General features: G+C 50.0%; 1 protein-coding gene across 1 annotated transcript; it reads left to right on the top strand.

Moving 5' to 3' along the window:
• Positions 1–170: 170 nt before the first annotated feature.
• Positions 171–8,881, top strand: CRYBB2 (crystallin beta B2). Its single transcript, XM_068563439.1, has 5 exons — positions 171–224; positions 2,951–3,069; positions 5,630–5,762; positions 6,898–7,040; positions 8,713–8,881. Exons 1-5 carry the CDS (start codon positions 171–173, stop codon positions 8,879–8,881), a joined length of 618 nt encoding a protein of 205 aa, XP_068419540.1.
• The last annotated feature ends 8,335 nt before the right edge of the window (positions 8,882–17,216 follow it).

Genomic DNA, 17,216 nt, shown 5'->3' with positions numbered 1-17,216 from the left:
GGGAGACAAAAAAACAGGACGTGGGGCTGGAGTGATGTGGCCCCAGGACACGCCGCCACCACCACCCCTGTCCCCCCCCAATGGGGGAACCGAGGGCCCAGAGAGAGGTCCTCACTGCTGCTTCCCCCATGCCTTGCCTTCCAGGTCATTCCTGCACCGGACAGCCCACCATGGCCTCAGACCACCAGACCCAAGCGGGCAAACCTCAGCCCCTCAACCCCAAGGTGGGTACCACGTGGGAGGAAGGGGTGGCAAGCACGGTGCCTCTCCCAGACTCGGTTTCCCTCCTGTAAAGTGGGGTTGGTGTCTTCCTTTCTGGGGCTCCCCCTCTCTGGGCCACAGTCTCCCCAACTTGCACACCGGAGGGGGTGCTGATTCAGAAGGCCCCTCCCCAGCCCACGACTAGCATCCTTCTGGCTTTGGAGACTTAATTTTCTCTGCCTTACCCTTTACCCCATTGCCCAGGCTGGGTCCCCAAAGCCGAGGCAGACCCTCAGTCCAGTCTGAAAGGGGGCTTGTGAATGGGAGGTGGGGTGGGATTCCTGACTCCACACCTGCTGTGTGACCTTGACCAGTCACTTGACCTCTCTGAGCCTCAGGTCCCTCCTTCAGAAACTGGGGAGCGTTGGACTCATGGCATAAGGTAATTGTGAAGAGGCAAAGAAAGCAGGCTCAGCCTAATGCTTGTCCCCCTAACGCCAGCCTTCTTTGTTTTTTCCTCCTAAGGGCGGTGGGATCTTATCCCAATGTCAGGGGCTTGTCATACTGAATCTGCCCTCAAACTTCTACCAGCAACAGTCCACCAGGCTGCCCTCCTGTTTCCCTCTGCCTCAGAGGCCCCAGGCGTAGATTCCGTCCTGGAACTGCCTTTTTGTCTGATTTGGGCCCCCACCCCAGCTCACCCCAATTCTGTCCCTTAAGAGGCTTACTTTCTAGAAGAAAGACAATAAATAAACTAATAAATATATAACTTCAAGGAGTGGAAAGTGTTAGGAAGAAACAAGAGTGGGTTCTTTAGGGTCAGGGTGGACGAGGAACGTGTCAGCTAAGGTGGTCAGGGAGGACTTCTCTGAGGAGGTGACATTGAGCAGAGCTCCCAGTCAAGTGAGGAAGTAGTGAAAATTGGGGAGTTGGGGGTAGGGGAGAGCATTCTTGGCAACGGGCACAGTGAATGCAAAGGCCCAGGGGTTGGAGTGAGATGGGTGCGTTTGAGCAGCAAGAAGCCCAGTGTGATATGGCTTGGAGCAGCGCTGTCCAATCGATTTCAAATGGGAGCCACTTGTGGACTTTAACACTTCCTAGTAGACATGTTAACAAAGTAAAAAGAAACAGGGGAAATTAATTTTCATACATTTTATTAAGCCCGATATATCCTAATGTACAGTCAGTAGAAAAATGATTAGAGAACTATTTTACATTCTTTTTTTCCTACTGTATCTTCAACATCTGATGTGTATTTGATACCCATAGCACATTTTAATTCAGATTAGTTGCACATGTTCAATAGACATCTAGTAGTTGCTGAATTGGACAGTGCAGGTTGAAAGGATTAGGTAATACGTAAATTTTTAGCGTCCATTTGTTGATACATACAACAACAATGATAATACTGAGCTCCTGGGCTCTGAGGCCTTTCAAATGCATGGGGAGGCTGACCTGCCTTGCCCTCCTTGCTCCTGTAAGCCCTTGTCTCCCAGGCCAGTGTCATAATCCACTAGCCCCTGACTCCCAGGTTCTTGATTCTTCTCAGTAAACCTGCAGAATACGCATGATTCCCCATTTTACAGATGGGACAGCTGAGGCTCAGAGCAATCACGTGGCTTCCTCAGGTTGCACAGCTGGATGCAACAGAGGCGACATAGGAGCCCAGTTCTCCTGACCCATCTGTGATCTTGTCAGTGATCATAAAGGCTGAACTGAGCCCATGGAATTTGACTCTGAACCTTGCTGGGCCTCCCTCCCCTGGCTTTGTCTGGCTAATCCCCGGCCTGGGAGAGAGGGGTGTGTTTACCCAGCCAGTGCTGACCACATGATTGTGCAGCTGCCCCTCCTGGAGGCCCACTTCCCTGAACCCCGCCCCCCTTCATCCAGAGGCAGTCCCCTGGGGGAAGTGTGGCTGGAAAACGTCTGCCCCCAGGTTCTGTCTGGAATCCTGAAAGGAGGCAGCTGCTCCCCTCCCCCACCTCTTAGCACTTGGCTGTGAGGCCGTGAGCAGCCCTTTCATTTTGCTGATCTTCACTTTTCCTGATGGGGATCCTGCCGGCCCTTCCCTGGGCTGCTGAGAGGCAGGTGAGGCAAGGGGAGTGAAGTCCTCTTAAGAAGTATCCGGAGGATAGCCTGCAAAACCTGTGGGGGCTTAAGAAAAGGGCACAGGTATGCGTAGTCTTATGGGTGAAATGGGGGTGAAGGGTGGATATGGCAGCACTGGTCCAGCTCTAATGGGGGCAGGAGAAGCTTAAGCAGCATGGTCTAGCATCTTATTACTCCTACTCTGGTCCACAGACCAGTGGTATCAAAATGCTGCTCTACAGGAAACAGCATCAGACAAGCTTGGGCTCTAATTTCAGCTCTGCCACTTACCCACTTGGGAATCTTAGCATGTCCCTTAATATAATTATGCCTTCCACACGCAGAGCAAATATGGTGTGCTAACCATTACGCTCCTCTGAATCCTTCCAACAACCCCATGATGTAGGTTCTGTCTTTATTTCCCATTTTACAGATGGGGAAACCGAGGCTCAGACAGGTGAAATACTGGCTCAAGGTCTCGCAGCTGGTAACTGGAGCCAAGACTGTCAGACTTTATATTTGGTTCGTGATTCCCAAGTGTGGAACCCTTCAGCGTCCTTCAAGGCTCTCTGAGTCCCCTCCCTACGCCCACTCACCCCCACTGCCCTGTTCTCCCTCCTCCCCATCATGACGGGGGTCTGACTCTCTCCTCCTGTTGCAGATCATCATCTTTGAGCAGGAAAACTTCCAGGGCCACTCACATGAGCTCAGTGGGCCCTGCCCCAACCTGAAGGAGACCGGCGTGGAGAAGGCAGGCTCTGTCCTGGTGCAGGCTGGACCGTAAGTACCTGGGGGCCTCACTTGGTCAGGGGTTGCCAGGGTGAGGCAGTCAGGCTGTGGAACGAGCTGGAGGGATCCGCTCTCACTGAGCTCCTAGACTGTGCAATCAGGAGACCAGGATTGGGGTCTTGGCAGCCTGTGGAGAGAGCCTGTGGTTTGAGTTCAGATAGAGCTGGGTTTCAAATCCTGGTTCCACCACTTCTGTGCTGTGTGACGTTGGACCAGGAACTTCTCTCTCTGCGCCTCGGTTTTCTCCTCTGTAGGAGAGGATAAGCATGTCCTCCTGGGGATGATGGGATGGAGCTCATGTGAAAAGCCTGACACCAAGGTCATCCACTTCCTTGAGGCAGGGAGACAGACACAGTGACTCCCGTGGACCTTTTTAGAGCTGCCAATCTCTGGCTCTGGGAGTGTCCTCACTCTCCTGGGAGGTTTAAAGCCGGATGTCCCAGCTCTGCAACCACCCCTCCCTTCCCAGGTCCTGGTGATACTTGGTTTTCGCAGATACGCTGACACATTTGGGGGCCAGCAGGCTTGGGACCCCTGGCCCAAGAGAGAAGGGGAGGTGACTGATGAGGTCTGACTCTGCTGCGCTCAGGTGACATAGTTGAGCACAGCCTGCAGGGGCCTCTCCTTGTGGTTCCCTGACTGTTCCTTCTCTCCAAGAGCCTCCGGAATCAGGGGTGGCCACCAGTGACCCCCAACCAACAGGTCAGTGAGTCTAGTGTGGGTCCTGGATGACCCGCACCACACCTCAAGGTTCACCGGGAATTGTGCAGTGTGTGATGACCGTAATTGAATCAGAGTCTGCTGGTGTGGAGAACACGGCCAAAGGAATGGCCCTGCCCAGCCCCACTCAGCTGATGCGCTCAGAGCATCAGTGTGCCTGACAGCATGTCTTCCCGGACGGCTGAAGTTTTGACAATTGAAGCAGCACATCTGATTTTTCAGTTGTCTTTTTTTTTAGTATCTGGATGGAAGAATTTCTCAAATAGACCTTACATTCCTCCTCTGCTTTCTTTTAAAAAATATAACTTTGATAGTTTTATTAATTATTGTTTATTGTTTAAAATTAAGGAGCAATGGTTTAGTGCAAAAAAGCCATACGACTCTAATCTTACCACTCAGAGTAACCATTAAGATTTTCATATAAACTTCTATTTTTCTCTGTATATATTTCATCAAATATATAGTAGATATATACTTAATCAAAAGTCAGATCATGCTTTACATACTGTTTTATAAGTCATTTTGAAAACTTTTATCTCAAATTCTCTCCATGTCATTAAGTAGCATTTTATGTCAGTGCTTTTCAAAGAGATTTTTGGAGGTAAATCTGTATCAGAATCACAGAAGGTGGGGAGGCTTTGAAGTGCAGATTCTTGGGTCCCAGCCCTGCCCCATTGAATCAAACTCTTGGGCCTGGAGCCCAGGAATCTGCATTTCACAAACCCACCACCCTGTGATATTTCTGCCCAGTTAAGTTTGAGAACCCGTGTCCTACTTCATTGTTTTTCATGCCTTTGTATCATTTCATTACGGGATATGACATAATTTACTCAACCAGGCCCTGCCCATTGGATGTGTAAGTTGTTTTGATTATTTGATATTATAAACGACACCGTGATGAACATCGTTACCCATGTATCTGTGAGCTCTTTGACAACTGTTTTCTAAGGACACGTTGCCTAAAGCTGAATTGCCAGATCAAGAGGGCGTCCTATTCTAAAAGCAGCAAGAAACACCATCTCCCCTTCCGTTAAGGACTTAGATTACTGTTCCAAAGTTGTCACTGTGCCAGGCTGAACTGTCTGCCTCTGCGATGAACGCCCCAGAATGCCAGGCGTCATGAAGTCGGTGCCACCTTTTTCTTATTGTCCCCTTTCCTCTATTAGCCATGCCTCACCGGCAGGTAATCCTTCCCTTTAAGGATTTTCTCTTCTACTGTGGATCTAAGACTATTAGAGTTTTGTGTAGCGTAGGAGTCCAGAGACCACCATCAAGAACCAAAGAGGAAAGAGACCCAGAGAGAAGGGGTTGGTATGAACAAGCTACGTGAGCTTTAGATACAGGGATGTTCTGCAGTCTGTTCTCGGTAGTAAAAGCTGATTGGGCACATTTCTTCCCAACTCCATGTTCACTGATGTCACCCTGAGAGCTTGACACTGGCCACGGTGGGAGTATTTACACCATGGAAATTAGCAAACGCTACAAACAGGATTTGTTTTGTTTTTCAGAGCTGGCTATTGATTTACCAGCATACCATTGGCCTTAGGACACGGGTTCTAGACATCTGTGTTTGTTGCTAGGCCATCTTTTAGACTTCCTCCTCATTTCTTGGTTATGTTCCAGATGATTGAAGTCAGCACCCTGCTGGGTTCTGGATAACTGAGGTGACGCTGCTCTTGGATTTGCTGTGCTTGGAGTTAAATGAGGCTGCTACTCATTTTGATGAGTTGGGCAACTGTGAGCTCTGGGGCCCAAACGAGTAGCCAGGGTCCCACCAGAGGAAGCCTGGAGTGAGCCTGACCTGCCCTCTCTCTCTCTGTCTCCACTGCAGCTGGGTGGGCTATGAGCAAGCCAACTGCAAAGGGGAGCAGTTTGTGTTTGAGAAGGGTGAGTACCCCCGCTGGGACTCATGGACCAGCAGTCGGAGGACAGACTCCCTCAGCTCCCTGAGGCCCATCAAAGTGGTAAGCCCCCGACCCTCATCTTCTTCCTCTCTTTGCCCCCCTTGGAGCCAGCGGTCTGGGGACCAGGAAGGAGCCTTCACCTCTGGCATAGTGCCCCTTCTGACTGGCGGGGGACTTCCTGGCTGTGTGACCTCACATAAGTCACTTCACTTCCCTGAGCCTCAGTTTCCTCACCTGTAAGATGGGGATATTAGTATCTACTGTCCTGAGATACCAGCAGGCTTAGCCTGAGAATTGCCACATCGTATGACTTCAGGGGCTTCATTCAAGATGCTCCAGGGGGCGCTGTTCACATTCTATTCTATGTGGATGGTGCTGTCCAGGGCTGTGTGATTTCTGGCACAAAGCAATCGTTCCATAAATGATTGCCACCATAAATATTCAAAGAAATTCTGGGTTTCGTGGTGGAGGAGAAGGCAGTTTAGCTCTTGTTCACAATTCATGCCAGTGTAACCTTTCAGAGCTTCTCTGATCCTGATTACTAGTATGTGAACTCTTTGGAGGGCAAAGGGCCCAGCGATGCTCACTTATACTCCCAAACCTCCCCAGCCCAGTCTAGTTCTCCCCAGAACGAGATGGAAAATCGGAGAACATTGGACTTGGCATTCCACAGACCTGGGTTCCTCTGCTGGCTCTGGCACTCCCGGCTGTGTGACCTTGACCAAGTCACTTTACTTCTCTAAGCCTCAGTTTTCTTATCCACCAAACAGCATAAAAGTAGTTTAAAGGATGAAAGGAGATGACTAAGAAAAATGTCACAGGAACAGGAGGCTGGGAAGATATGTGGAGATGAAGGAAAGCCAAAATATTTCAAGTGTCTACTAGAGGCACGATAAGCCTATGTGTGTGTGTGTGTGTGTATCATGGGTGTCATTTATTTTTAAAAAGGGGAGTTGAGGCGTTGGGAGGGAAAATGCCATTTCAGAATCAAATATTCGCCGAAGTGTAGAATCTGGAGCGTCTGTTACGTGAAAATAGCCCAGTAGGATCTTAATGAACAAACACTGTTGGATGCCGTTGCCATAGACACTCACGTGGTGGGGGTCTTGGGCCAGAGGGCTGCAGGTGGAGCCTGCTGGTCCCAACTCCAGGGACCCCTCACCCACACTCGCTTTCCCCCACTCCCTGTCCACAGGACAGCCAGGAGCATAAGATCATCCTCTATGAGAACCCCAACTTCACAGGGAAGAAGATGGAGGTGATAGACGATGATGTGCCCAGCTTCCACGCCCACGGCTACCAGGAGAAGGTGTCTTCTGTGCGGGTGCAGAGTGGCACGTGAGTGCACACCCAGCCCTGGCTCGCCCCGCCCCAGGGGCCCAGACCCTGGGCTGCTAAGTCCTGCTCTGTCCTGAACTCTGGGGATCTTGTACATTCCTGACCTCAGTCTTCTCATTGGAAAATGGGCATTGAAATCATCAGCCTACACATGGCTTTCGGCCCCTGAAGTTCCATCCTGATCTGCCTTTTGGGCAACACCCTACCTCTGGAGGAGAGAAACCTTGGTCTTAACCTCAGGTCCAAAGAGCAGGACAGTAAATGGTGGGGGGGGGGCAGGGTAAGGCAGAGGTGGGGAGGGTGTGGGGGGAGCAGAAGCTGGGACTGAGTTGAGTGGTCTTAACAGAGCTGGGAGAGGCAGGAAGCCCAGCCTGTGCTGGCCTTTGACGGCCTGAGTTCCTGAGATTGGAAATAGGAGGGATCCTTCTCCACCAAATTAAACTTCGGCACATAAACCTCAACCATCAGCATTGGGGAATTTCTCAATGTGAAAAATTTGGATTCCGCGGGGAGTCTGACGATGGGCTTTGGGCAGTGGCGTGCTGGAGCTGGCTTGTACCAGCTTGCAAAAGCTGACTGTTAACTTTTCAGAATTTATGTGAGCTGGTTATTTAATCATTGGTAACTTGAAATGAGCCATCGTGAAGTATTTACACCTCAGAAATTGGAAAATGTTACAAATCAAGACTTTTTATCCCCCCCCCCGCCAAGAGAGCTAGTTTACCAACACATACTGGCTTTCTGGGACTTGTCAAACTCCTAGAGCGTGCAAAGTTCTGTATTCATGTCACCCTCCATTTACTCGTTTATTCATTCATTGATTCAATTTGTCGAGTGACGTCATATGCCAGGCACCGTGTTAAGTGATCAGTTAAGTCAAGGTAGGTTAAACAGACCTGGCCTCTGCCTTGTGTAACTAGCAGTCTGGTTGGGGACAACTGTTAATAGTTTAGGAATCTGCACGAATCTGGCCTCCTTCCCCGAGGAGGGCACTCTTGAGCTGAGATCTCAAGAAAGTAGGAATTATAGAGGTAGAGAGAAGGAAGGACATCCCAGACAGTGAGAACAGCACATGCAAAGGTCCTGTGGTGGGAGGAGCCTGGTGAGTCTGATGGGCTCTACAAGGGACGGAGTGGCTGTGCTGCAGAGATATAGGGGCCCAAGTCTGAGAAGCAGAGCTAGAGGTGTCCACAGGGGCTGGATGGGCAGGTCCATGTGGGCCAGGACTGTGTGATGCTTTCTGGGGAGAAGACTGTAATGGTCATCAGGTACTCAGAGTGAGTGACCCCTAAATGGTGATGGCTTCAAAGGGTGGAGGGATCATGGAGGGCTCCTGGGACCTAGCCTGCTGTCCTTTGGCCTTGCCAGGGGTTGGGTTAAGAGGCCTGTCTTCTTCTAAGCTTAAGTGAGCTTGAGATCACCCCTTCCTCTGAACCCAGTGTCAGGCCTTCAGTTAAAAGTTGCTTCTGGAGGTAAGTGAGCTCCCCATCAAGGGAAGGAAGAAAGCAGAGGCTGGTCCCAGGAAGAGTGGGGGTGTTCCTGCTCGACACCCAGTTAGTGTGAAATGATTGAAAGGCCCCACCCTTGCTAATGGCTAAACAATTCTCCCCCTCTCTCTCCATCTGCATCTGCTGTCTCCCCACGTCCCCTCTTCCCACCTCTGGCCCTGCAGGTGGGTTGGCTACCAGTACCCCGGCTACCGCGGGCTGCAGTACCTGCTGGAGAAGGGTGATTACAAGGACAGCGGTGACTTCGGGGCCCCCCAGCCCCAGGTGCAGTCCGTGCGCCGCATCCGTGACATGCAGTGGCACCAACGAGGCACCTTCCACCCCTCCAACTAGTGCCTCCCATTTCCTCCTTCCCAGGGGCCTGGTCAGCTGCCCAGGATCCCACCAGACATCCTGGCGAGTGAATAAAGTGTGACTTGCAACTTGTCCACGGCAGTGTCTTTTATCCCCCATGGGAGCCAGGGTGCTGCGTGCACTTATCCCCGTGCGAACCAGGGTGCTGAGTGTAGTGTGTGTGTGCATGCGTGCACTTGTATGAAAGAGACACAGAAAGAAGAGAGAACCAGAAAGTGACTGGGTGAGGGGTGGGCAACCTCTTCGAGAATTTTCAGCTCTGCAACTGCTTAGCTGTGTGACCTTGGGCACATTGTCCAACCTCTCTGAGCCTCCACTTCTTCACCTGACTTACAACCCTCTTTACCCCATGAGTGGCTGGCTTGGCTGACCTCTCAGTCCTTCTTGTGTGGTTGCTGAGCAGTCACTCAAGGGCATGTGATGGATGCTCCGGCCCTTAAAAATGTACCCACTGCCTGCCATTCCCACAGAATTGCCTTATCACCTTGAACCTGGGAGTTTTCTTAGATCTGCCCAGCAGAGCCCCAAACCCTGCAACCCCCACTCCATCCCGGAGAGAGGTCACAATGACCTGTTTGTAGGTTTGTGTGTTCCTTGGTTCCTTTGTTCACAACTTGATTGGGGTTGTCACTTAGCATAGCAACTGGGGGCTGGGTTCCTGCATCCAACTGGCCTGGGTCCTAATGGCTGTTCTGGAGGCTTGGCCAATGATGGGGCCTCAGAACCTTAATGCCTCCACTTGGAAAAATAGGGAAAAAATAGTGCCTCCCTAACAGGGTTACAGCAAGGACGTCATGAGATAGCCCAGGTGTTCTCTATATAAATGTTAATCACTGGTTGGTTTTCTGTGCTGCAAATATCCCCTCCCAGAGAGCAGCTTCTTTTTACTTTGTCTTTGGTATCTTTTGATGCAGTAGTTTTAAATTTTGATGTGGTCTAACATCAGTCTGTTCCTTTATGGTTTGTATCTGCCGTGTCTTCTTTAAGAAATTCTTTCTCACCCCACTTCTCACAAATATGTTCTCCAGATTTTTTTCCTAAAAATTTTAAAGTTTTGCTTTTCCCACTTAAATTCTCAGTCCTCCTGGAGTTGATTTTTCTGTATAGTGTGTGCCAGGGACCTAATTTCTTTTTTCTCTTTTTTTCCACTTTGAACCACCGTTGTCCTGGGGTAATGAGAAATCCATTTCCCCCACTGTGGTGCGAAGTTGCCTCTGTGTCCCATAGTAGATTGACACATATGTGTGGGGTCTGTTTATGGGCTCTTTTTTTTTTCTGTTCCTTTAGTCTGTGTATCTCTGTACTCTTACCATATTATGTTAATAGCCATTGCTGTGTAATAAATCTTGCAGTGCCCTACATCATTCTTCTTCAAGGACGTTTTAGATAGGCTTGCCCCTTTATATCTCCATATAAAATCATTTTCTCAAATCTAGAAACATGGGAAACCATATTGAATGAGCTAAAGAGATTAAAATGATTACCATGAAGGTGGGAACTAATCAGTGCTTAACAAATTTTGCCAGCTTTGATTTGTTCCTTCATTCTTCAGCCAACGCTCACTGAGTACCTGTCTTGTTCCTGGAATGGACAGAGTAGGGGATACAAAGGAGGTAAGACAAAGCCCCTGCCCCCAGGAAGCTTCTACTCTGGGGGGAATGGTAATAGCTTAAGAGTAGAACCTTGATGATGATTATGAGTTGAATTATACCCCCCTCAAAATTCATATGTTGAAGTCCTAACCCCCAATACCTGAGAATTTGACTTTATTTGGAAATAGGGTCATTGCTGAGTCAATCAGTTAAATTTATTTGAGGTCATACTGGAGTAGGGTGGGTCCCTAATTCAATATGATCGGTGCCCCTATGAAAAGGGGAAATTTGCAGACAGACACACACGCAGGGAGAACACCATGTGAAGATGCAGGCAGAGATCAGAGTGATGCAGCAGATGCCATGAAACACCAAAGATTGCCAGGAAACCACCAGAGGCCAAGAGTCATGGAACAGATTCTCCCTCATATACCCCCAGAAGGAGCCAACCCAGCTGACACCTTGACCTTGGACTGCTAGCATACAGAATCACAAGAGAATAAATTCCCATTGTTTATGCCATTCTGCTTGTGGTATTTTGTTCTGGCAGCCCTAGGACACTAATACAGAGATGGTAAGATGAAGGGGCCAGAGACACCAAGGGAAGGCAGGAGTTACTGCCCAGGACATCAGGGTAGACTTCCCCCAAAGTGGGGGTGTTCAAAGAAGAGCTGGCACTTTCCAGGTGAATCTTGGGGAGAACAATCTTGGTGAAGGAAACAGAGCATGCAAACTTAGGGAAGCAAGAAAGAGCAGGGTATGTTCTGGTATTTCAGGTACAGCAGGTACTTCGGGGCCTGGAAGCTTCAGAGGGTTTGCTAAGCACAAGGTCCCGAGAGACTGGAGAAGGATGATGATGATGGTGGTGGTGGTGATGGTGTTGTGATGGTAATGAGGGTGATGACAATGGTGGTGATTGAAGGTGATGGAGATGATGATGACAGTGATGGTCTTGTTGATAATGGTGATGATGATGATGGTGGTGGTGATGGTGTTGTGATGGTAATGAGGGTGATGACAATGGTGGTGATAATGGTGAAGGTGATGGTGATGACGATGATGGTGATGGTCTTGTTGATAACAAAGCTGATGATGATGATGTGTGTTTGTGGTAGGTGGCACCAAGAGGGTTTCCAGTTATCTATCTGAACATATCAAACTCCCCCAAACTTAGTGGTACAACTACAGCCATCATTTATTTGGATAACACACATGTAATCTGGGCAGGACCCAGTGGGGCAGCTTATCTCTCTCCAAACAGAGTCATCTAGGGTGGCTCAAAGGCTGGGGTGAGTCACATGGCTGGGCGTTGTACTGGCTGTTGGCTGGGACCTCAGCTATGGCTCTCAGATCAGACACCCCCAACACGTGGACGCCCCGTGCAGCTGCTTGCCTCTCCCACAGCCTGGTGGCTGGGTTCTCAGAGCAAGTGTCCCAAGAGAAAGGTGAAAGCTGCCTGGCATTTTAATGACTTAGCCTTAGAAGTCACATGGCATCACTTCCTCCCTGCTCCATTGGCAGAAGGGTCCCTTAGGTGGACCCAGGTTCAAGGGGAGGAGACAAAAACCCCACCAGTCAATGAGAGGAAGGTCAACGTATGGGACGAGGTATATTATGGTGTCTTTACCAAATGCAATCTGCCCGTTGGGGAAGGGAGGTACCAGGAACGGCCTTTCACAAGGCAGGGAAGAGGGCTGGGTTTACACGGCCAGGACACACTCTGTCTCTCAGAACTCATCCTGCTCAGTAAAAGAACAGGCTGGACCTGACAGCTGGTTGGGGTCACTGCACCTCCCCCTACATCTCTCTGTGTTTCTTATTTGTGTGTGTGTGTTCCTCTGTCTCTCTCCCTTTATCTCTCGCTATCTTCTGTCTCTCTTGGGACCTGTCTTTATTTCTGCCGGTATCTCTGCCTCTTTCTCCATCTTTCTGTCTCTATTTAACTCTCCCTCTGCCTCTCCATCTCTGCTTTTCTCTCTTTATCTCTAGCTCCCCATTAATTCCCTATCTTTCCCCTTCATCTTACTCCCTCCCTCTCTAGGTGTCATGGGTGGGCTGTGGTCTGCCCGCCTCTCCCCGCCCCCTAGCGTGGGCTGCTCTCTTTTTTCTCTGGCCTCCTCAGGGCCCGCCCTGCCCCCTGCTTCCCGCTCTCCGGGAGCCATTCTCCCTTTCAGCCACCAGGTGTCAGCAAAGCCTCATCCTCAGGGCTCCTGCCTGCGGGGCCCTGATTGGTCGCAGCCACAGCCGGGCAGCCACAGGTTGTTGCACATCCGGTGATTTCCTCACTCTCTGACCTACAGCAGCCCGTGGATTACTTCCATTTTGCAGATGAGCAGCTGAGCCTCACAGAGTGCGGAATGACTTGCCCAAGGCCACGCTGGGAGAAAGCGGAAAAGCTGAGGTCGGAGCCCAGGGTTCTATCTGAGCCGCGGTCATCAGCCTCTCTGGCTGCCCTTGAATCCCCACACTCCAAACCCTCCACCACCCACTCTGGGGGCCCCTTTCCCGGCTGTCCGTGCTCGCTGTGCAGCCCTGCGCCCATTCTGGTCTCCCTCTGGTGCTGGGCGGGTGGAAGGTCAGGGGATGCCCTTTGACTCTCCCAGTCCTGGAGACGCCGATGGGCGGAGTGCCCTAACCCCGGCTTTAAAAATAAGGAGCCTAAAATAGTCCTTCCTGCGCCTTCTCGCTGGGGACTTTGATGCTGGCTGGCTGTGCTGGGCTGCCGGGTCCCAGTGTCCGGTGTCTCCTCTGGACGGGCTCTGCAGGGAATATGGGCTGGAAGACAGTCCCGCCTCAGGGCCACTGTCCAACACAGCAGCATGCTCCCCTCTTGAGGACGGAGTTGATTGGCGGTGGACTTGGGCACCAGGAAGCTTTGGCAGAGCTGCCCTGAAGGAGATGCTTGAAAGGGAACAGGTATGTGATTTCCCTGTGCTGGTCTCCTGAATTTCCATCACCCTTTGACCTCTTGAATTTCTGTTAAATCCACCCACTTCTCACCAATCCCTCATCCAAGCCTGCATCCTCTCCTGTTCACACAATCCCAGCAGCCTCCTCACAGGTCCCTCTGCACTCCCTCTGCCCCTACAGTCCCTTCTCCACACAGCAGTCAGAGGGAATCTTCTCAAAATGCAAATCCAATCATGACACCCTCCTGCTTAAACCTGCCATGGCTCCCCATCACCCTTGAGATAAAGACCCTAATCATTGACTCACAAGACGTTTGAGGGTTAGTCCTGGCCTTGTCTCTCCAGCCTCCTACTACATAAATACACTTTTTTTCCCGTCCCTTGTACTCATCAAGTCACAGGGCTTCCCACTTTGCCTAATTAGCCCTCACGCAGCCTTCGGATCTCAGCCCAGTGTTTTTTCCCTGTCTTCACAGGTGAGGCCAATCCCCTAATGACATATGATTTTGTGCTCTGCTCACCTGTCTTCTGAAGGCCTAAGCACACATGTGGCTGTACATTTCTTTGTCTGATTCCTTAATTCATTTCCATTCCCTCCTAGACTGAAGTCTCTATGAGGGCAGGGACAAGGTCTAATTTTGCATTCTATGTATCCAAGAGCCCACACGTAGTTGAGGCTTGACAGATATTGAATGAATGAATGAGTGGGTGGGTGGTCCAACCCAGAGATCAGCGGTGACTGACAGGACAACCTCCTTAGAATCAGTCCTGTCCAGGTAAAGACTGTCTGTCTAAGGAAGATCAGGCAGCAGCATGGAAAGCTCCTCTTGCTGCCTGGGCTTGTGTGAATCCCTCCTACCCATTCTCCTTGAATTGGTGACCATCCCCCATGAGTCCTTCCAGAGCGCAGACTCTGGAATCCATCACAGGGCAAGATGTGAACCCTGACCCTTCACAGCTGTGTGGCCTTAACCAATTGAGCCGTAACCTTCTCATCTGAAAACAGGGTGCCTGAGGCTTATTCAGCGTCAGGTCCTTCCAAGTTATGAGTCCAGAGCCCGGTACCTAGCTGCTCAGGAACAAAGGTAACTTTTCTCTTTTAAACTTTCAATGCTTCCTCCTACTCCGGTGCCATCCCAGGCGTCTCGGTCTAGAGAGTATAAGGAAAAGTATCCAATCAGTGCCTACAGTCTAGGGCCAGGGCTCTTAACCTCACCTCTCCTGATAGGTTGTGGGTCCCGGGACTGACTGTCCTGTGCATTGTGAGATGTTTAGCAGCATTGCTGGCCTCTGTCCGCTAGATGTCACCCTCGAGTTGTAACTCCAAACAGCCAGATAGCTCCTGGGGGCGAAATCACCCCAGGCTGAGAACTAAGGATTCTAGTATTAGGGACTCATCCTGCGGGAGGGGGGTAAGTATATTTTTAAAGATGATAGTGGATGGGGTCACAAAGGGTAGGACTTGGGGCAGGGCTGCAGACAGGGAGAAGAGCCATTAGGACAAATTGTGACGGTAGGTGTGTTCTCCATGCCACACATGAGATAGATTCAGATAAACTGTCAAGAGCTGGAAAGGGGCCAAGTCTCCCACCTCACAGATGGGAAAACTGAGGTCTGGAGGCAAGGGCTTTGTTACTGGCAAGCAGAGAGGCTTAGGCGCCTAAAATACACACACATAAATGTCTAGGCATTTAATATGTACATATATATTGGATACATATTTGACATATATTGTATATAGCAACTCTATTAAAAGCAGACATGGAGTCACAAGCAGGAAAGGCATTTTAGACTTTTCCGCTGTGTACCATGTGTGGACACCTGTGCACGCTCACACAGAAGTGCAGCCCAAACTTCTTGTTTCTTTTTGGTAATTCTGGGAAGAGAAAGTGGAAGGAATTTGGGGTGCATTTGCTGCCTGTGGTCTTTTGGTCTTGAAGCCCTTGGGGGGAGGAGAGAAAGAAGGGGGGACAGGGCAGGAGATGCAGATGAAACAGGTATCAGAGGGACATCTGTAGGCTAAGTAAGAGGACAGTGCTATTTTTTCCTTTTGCTTTCTCAAACTGTTTTGGTGGCAGTAATTTGGTTTTCAATGAGAAGGGCTGAAGTTTGCCTTCAATTTTACAAGCACACCACCATGACAGGAGGAAATTATGAAGGGGAAGTAGGGAATGACCTGTCTTCTAACCTTTTGACGCAGCCCTTCAGACTTTTCCTGGGTGGCCCTGGTGGGCCCTGGGGGATTTTGAGCAAGGGACTGACACAGTCCCTGGATCGGCATTGGAGAGCACTCCCTCTGGCCGGTGTGTGGAGCTGGGGAAGGTGGGGAGGGGCTGGAAGCCCTTTTCTTTGGACTGACAAGAGGGGGCAGCAGCCTGCCCTGTTCGGGTGGGGTAAAGCATGGGGTGAAACTTAAGGGCACCCACTCCTTGTAAGGGGCACTTGGGCGCCCTGCCACCTATTCACAGTGTTCCCTGTGGTCCAGGCCATTATACTTTTCAAAGCACATTTGTTTATTTCTTGCTTCCGACATTTCTTTTATAAGAAGTAAAACGTTACCAGTATTGTGCAGTGTGCCCCCCTGAATCCATAACCTTTCCCTCCCTTGCCTTAAGGTAACCACTTGTATGTTTCTTTTTTTACTTTTACTTCCTATGTGAATATCTATAAACAATGAGTAGTATTGTTTCTAGACTTTCCATAAGCGTTATACTCAATGTATCCTTTCGTAACTTGAACTTGCCTCTCAATATCATGCTTCTGAGACTTATTCATGTTGTAACATGTAGTAGATTTAGATCATGCATCTCAACTGGCGGTGGGGGGGTGTTTCATGGTACAGACATAATGCAAGTTACTAATCCCGTCCAGTATTGATGGACTTTGATGTTCCTCCTGGTTGGGTGTTACTATAAACTAAGCTGCATTCACAGCGTACTTTAACCCCTCTTGGAGTGGCCCTCTGGCTGTTGGTGCTGAGAGTAAGAACACTGCAACTGAGCTAAATAACCCTTGTTTCCTCATTCACAAAAATAAAGATCACAGCAGTACCTACCTTCCTGGGGTGTTGTGAGGATTGATGTAATAATGTTGGTGAAGCACTTAGAGCAGGGTAGTGCCATGCAAGTGTTTGATAGAATTTATGCTGTTATAACTTGAGCTTAGGACAAAGTGTGAATGGAGTTATGTAACAGCCTTCTCTTCCAGGCTGTGTGACTTTGGACAAGTCATTCAACCTCCCTGGGTCTTTCCTTCATCATCTGTAAAACAGGGTGTCGTAAAGATTACGTGAGATGATGGGTGCCATATCATAGACACTCTGCAAAGATCCGCTTTTCTTTCCTCACTTCTGTTTCCTCACCCTTGAGAGGTTCTTCGGCACATGTTATTATCCTCTTGGACAGATAAGGAGACTGAGGCTCAGAGAGGTAGAGAAACTTTCTGCAGATCGCACAGCATGTCAGGATGAATGGACTTTATCCAGGCAATGCCCCTGGATTGGGTCCCCCGGCTGTTGTGGTAGACCTCCAGGCCCCTCCTGCCTCCTCCCCAGATCCCATGACACCCCTGCACCATCCCACCCCCAGCCTAGACCTGAAGCTTGGCCACCCTCTGTGTTCTTGCCACCCGGTGGAACTGATACAAACAGTCCTCCACATGGCCCCTCAGAAACAGCCGCCAAAAGCTCCCGTATCGTGGCAACCACAGAATCAAAACAAGCTCTTAAGAAAAGATCGTACAGGACAGGGAGGTAGAAAGCCCACCCCGCAAACCAGTCCCCCCTCTGTTGATTCCCACCGCTGGGCTTTCATC

The sequence above is a fragment of the Eschrichtius robustus genome, chromosome 14 (genome assembly GCF_028021215.1).
Source record: "Eschrichtius robustus isolate mEscRob2 chromosome 14, mEscRob2.pri, whole genome shotgun sequence".
NCBI classification, from domain to species: domain Eukaryota; kingdom Metazoa; phylum Chordata; class Mammalia; order Artiodactyla; family Eschrichtiidae; genus Eschrichtius; species Eschrichtius robustus.
The sequence above is the reverse complement of the archived record's forward strand: the minus strand, read 5'-3'. Positions and strand labels throughout refer to the sequence as shown.

Bases quoted from the DNA above. Each gene is read 5' to 3' on its own strand.
- CRYBB2 (XM_068563439.1), top strand. From the start codon at position 171: ATGGCCTCAGACCACCAGACCCAAGCGGGCAAACCTCAGCCCCTCAAC. The intron at 5,763-6,897 runs GTAAGCCCCCGA...CCCTGTCCACAG, and splicing joins CCCTGAGGCCCATCAAAGTG to GACAGCCAGGAGCATAAGAT. The intron at 7,041-8,712 runs GTGAGTGCACAC...CTGGCCCTGCAG, and splicing joins GTGCGGGTGCAGAGTGGCAC to GTGGGTTGGCTACCAGTACC.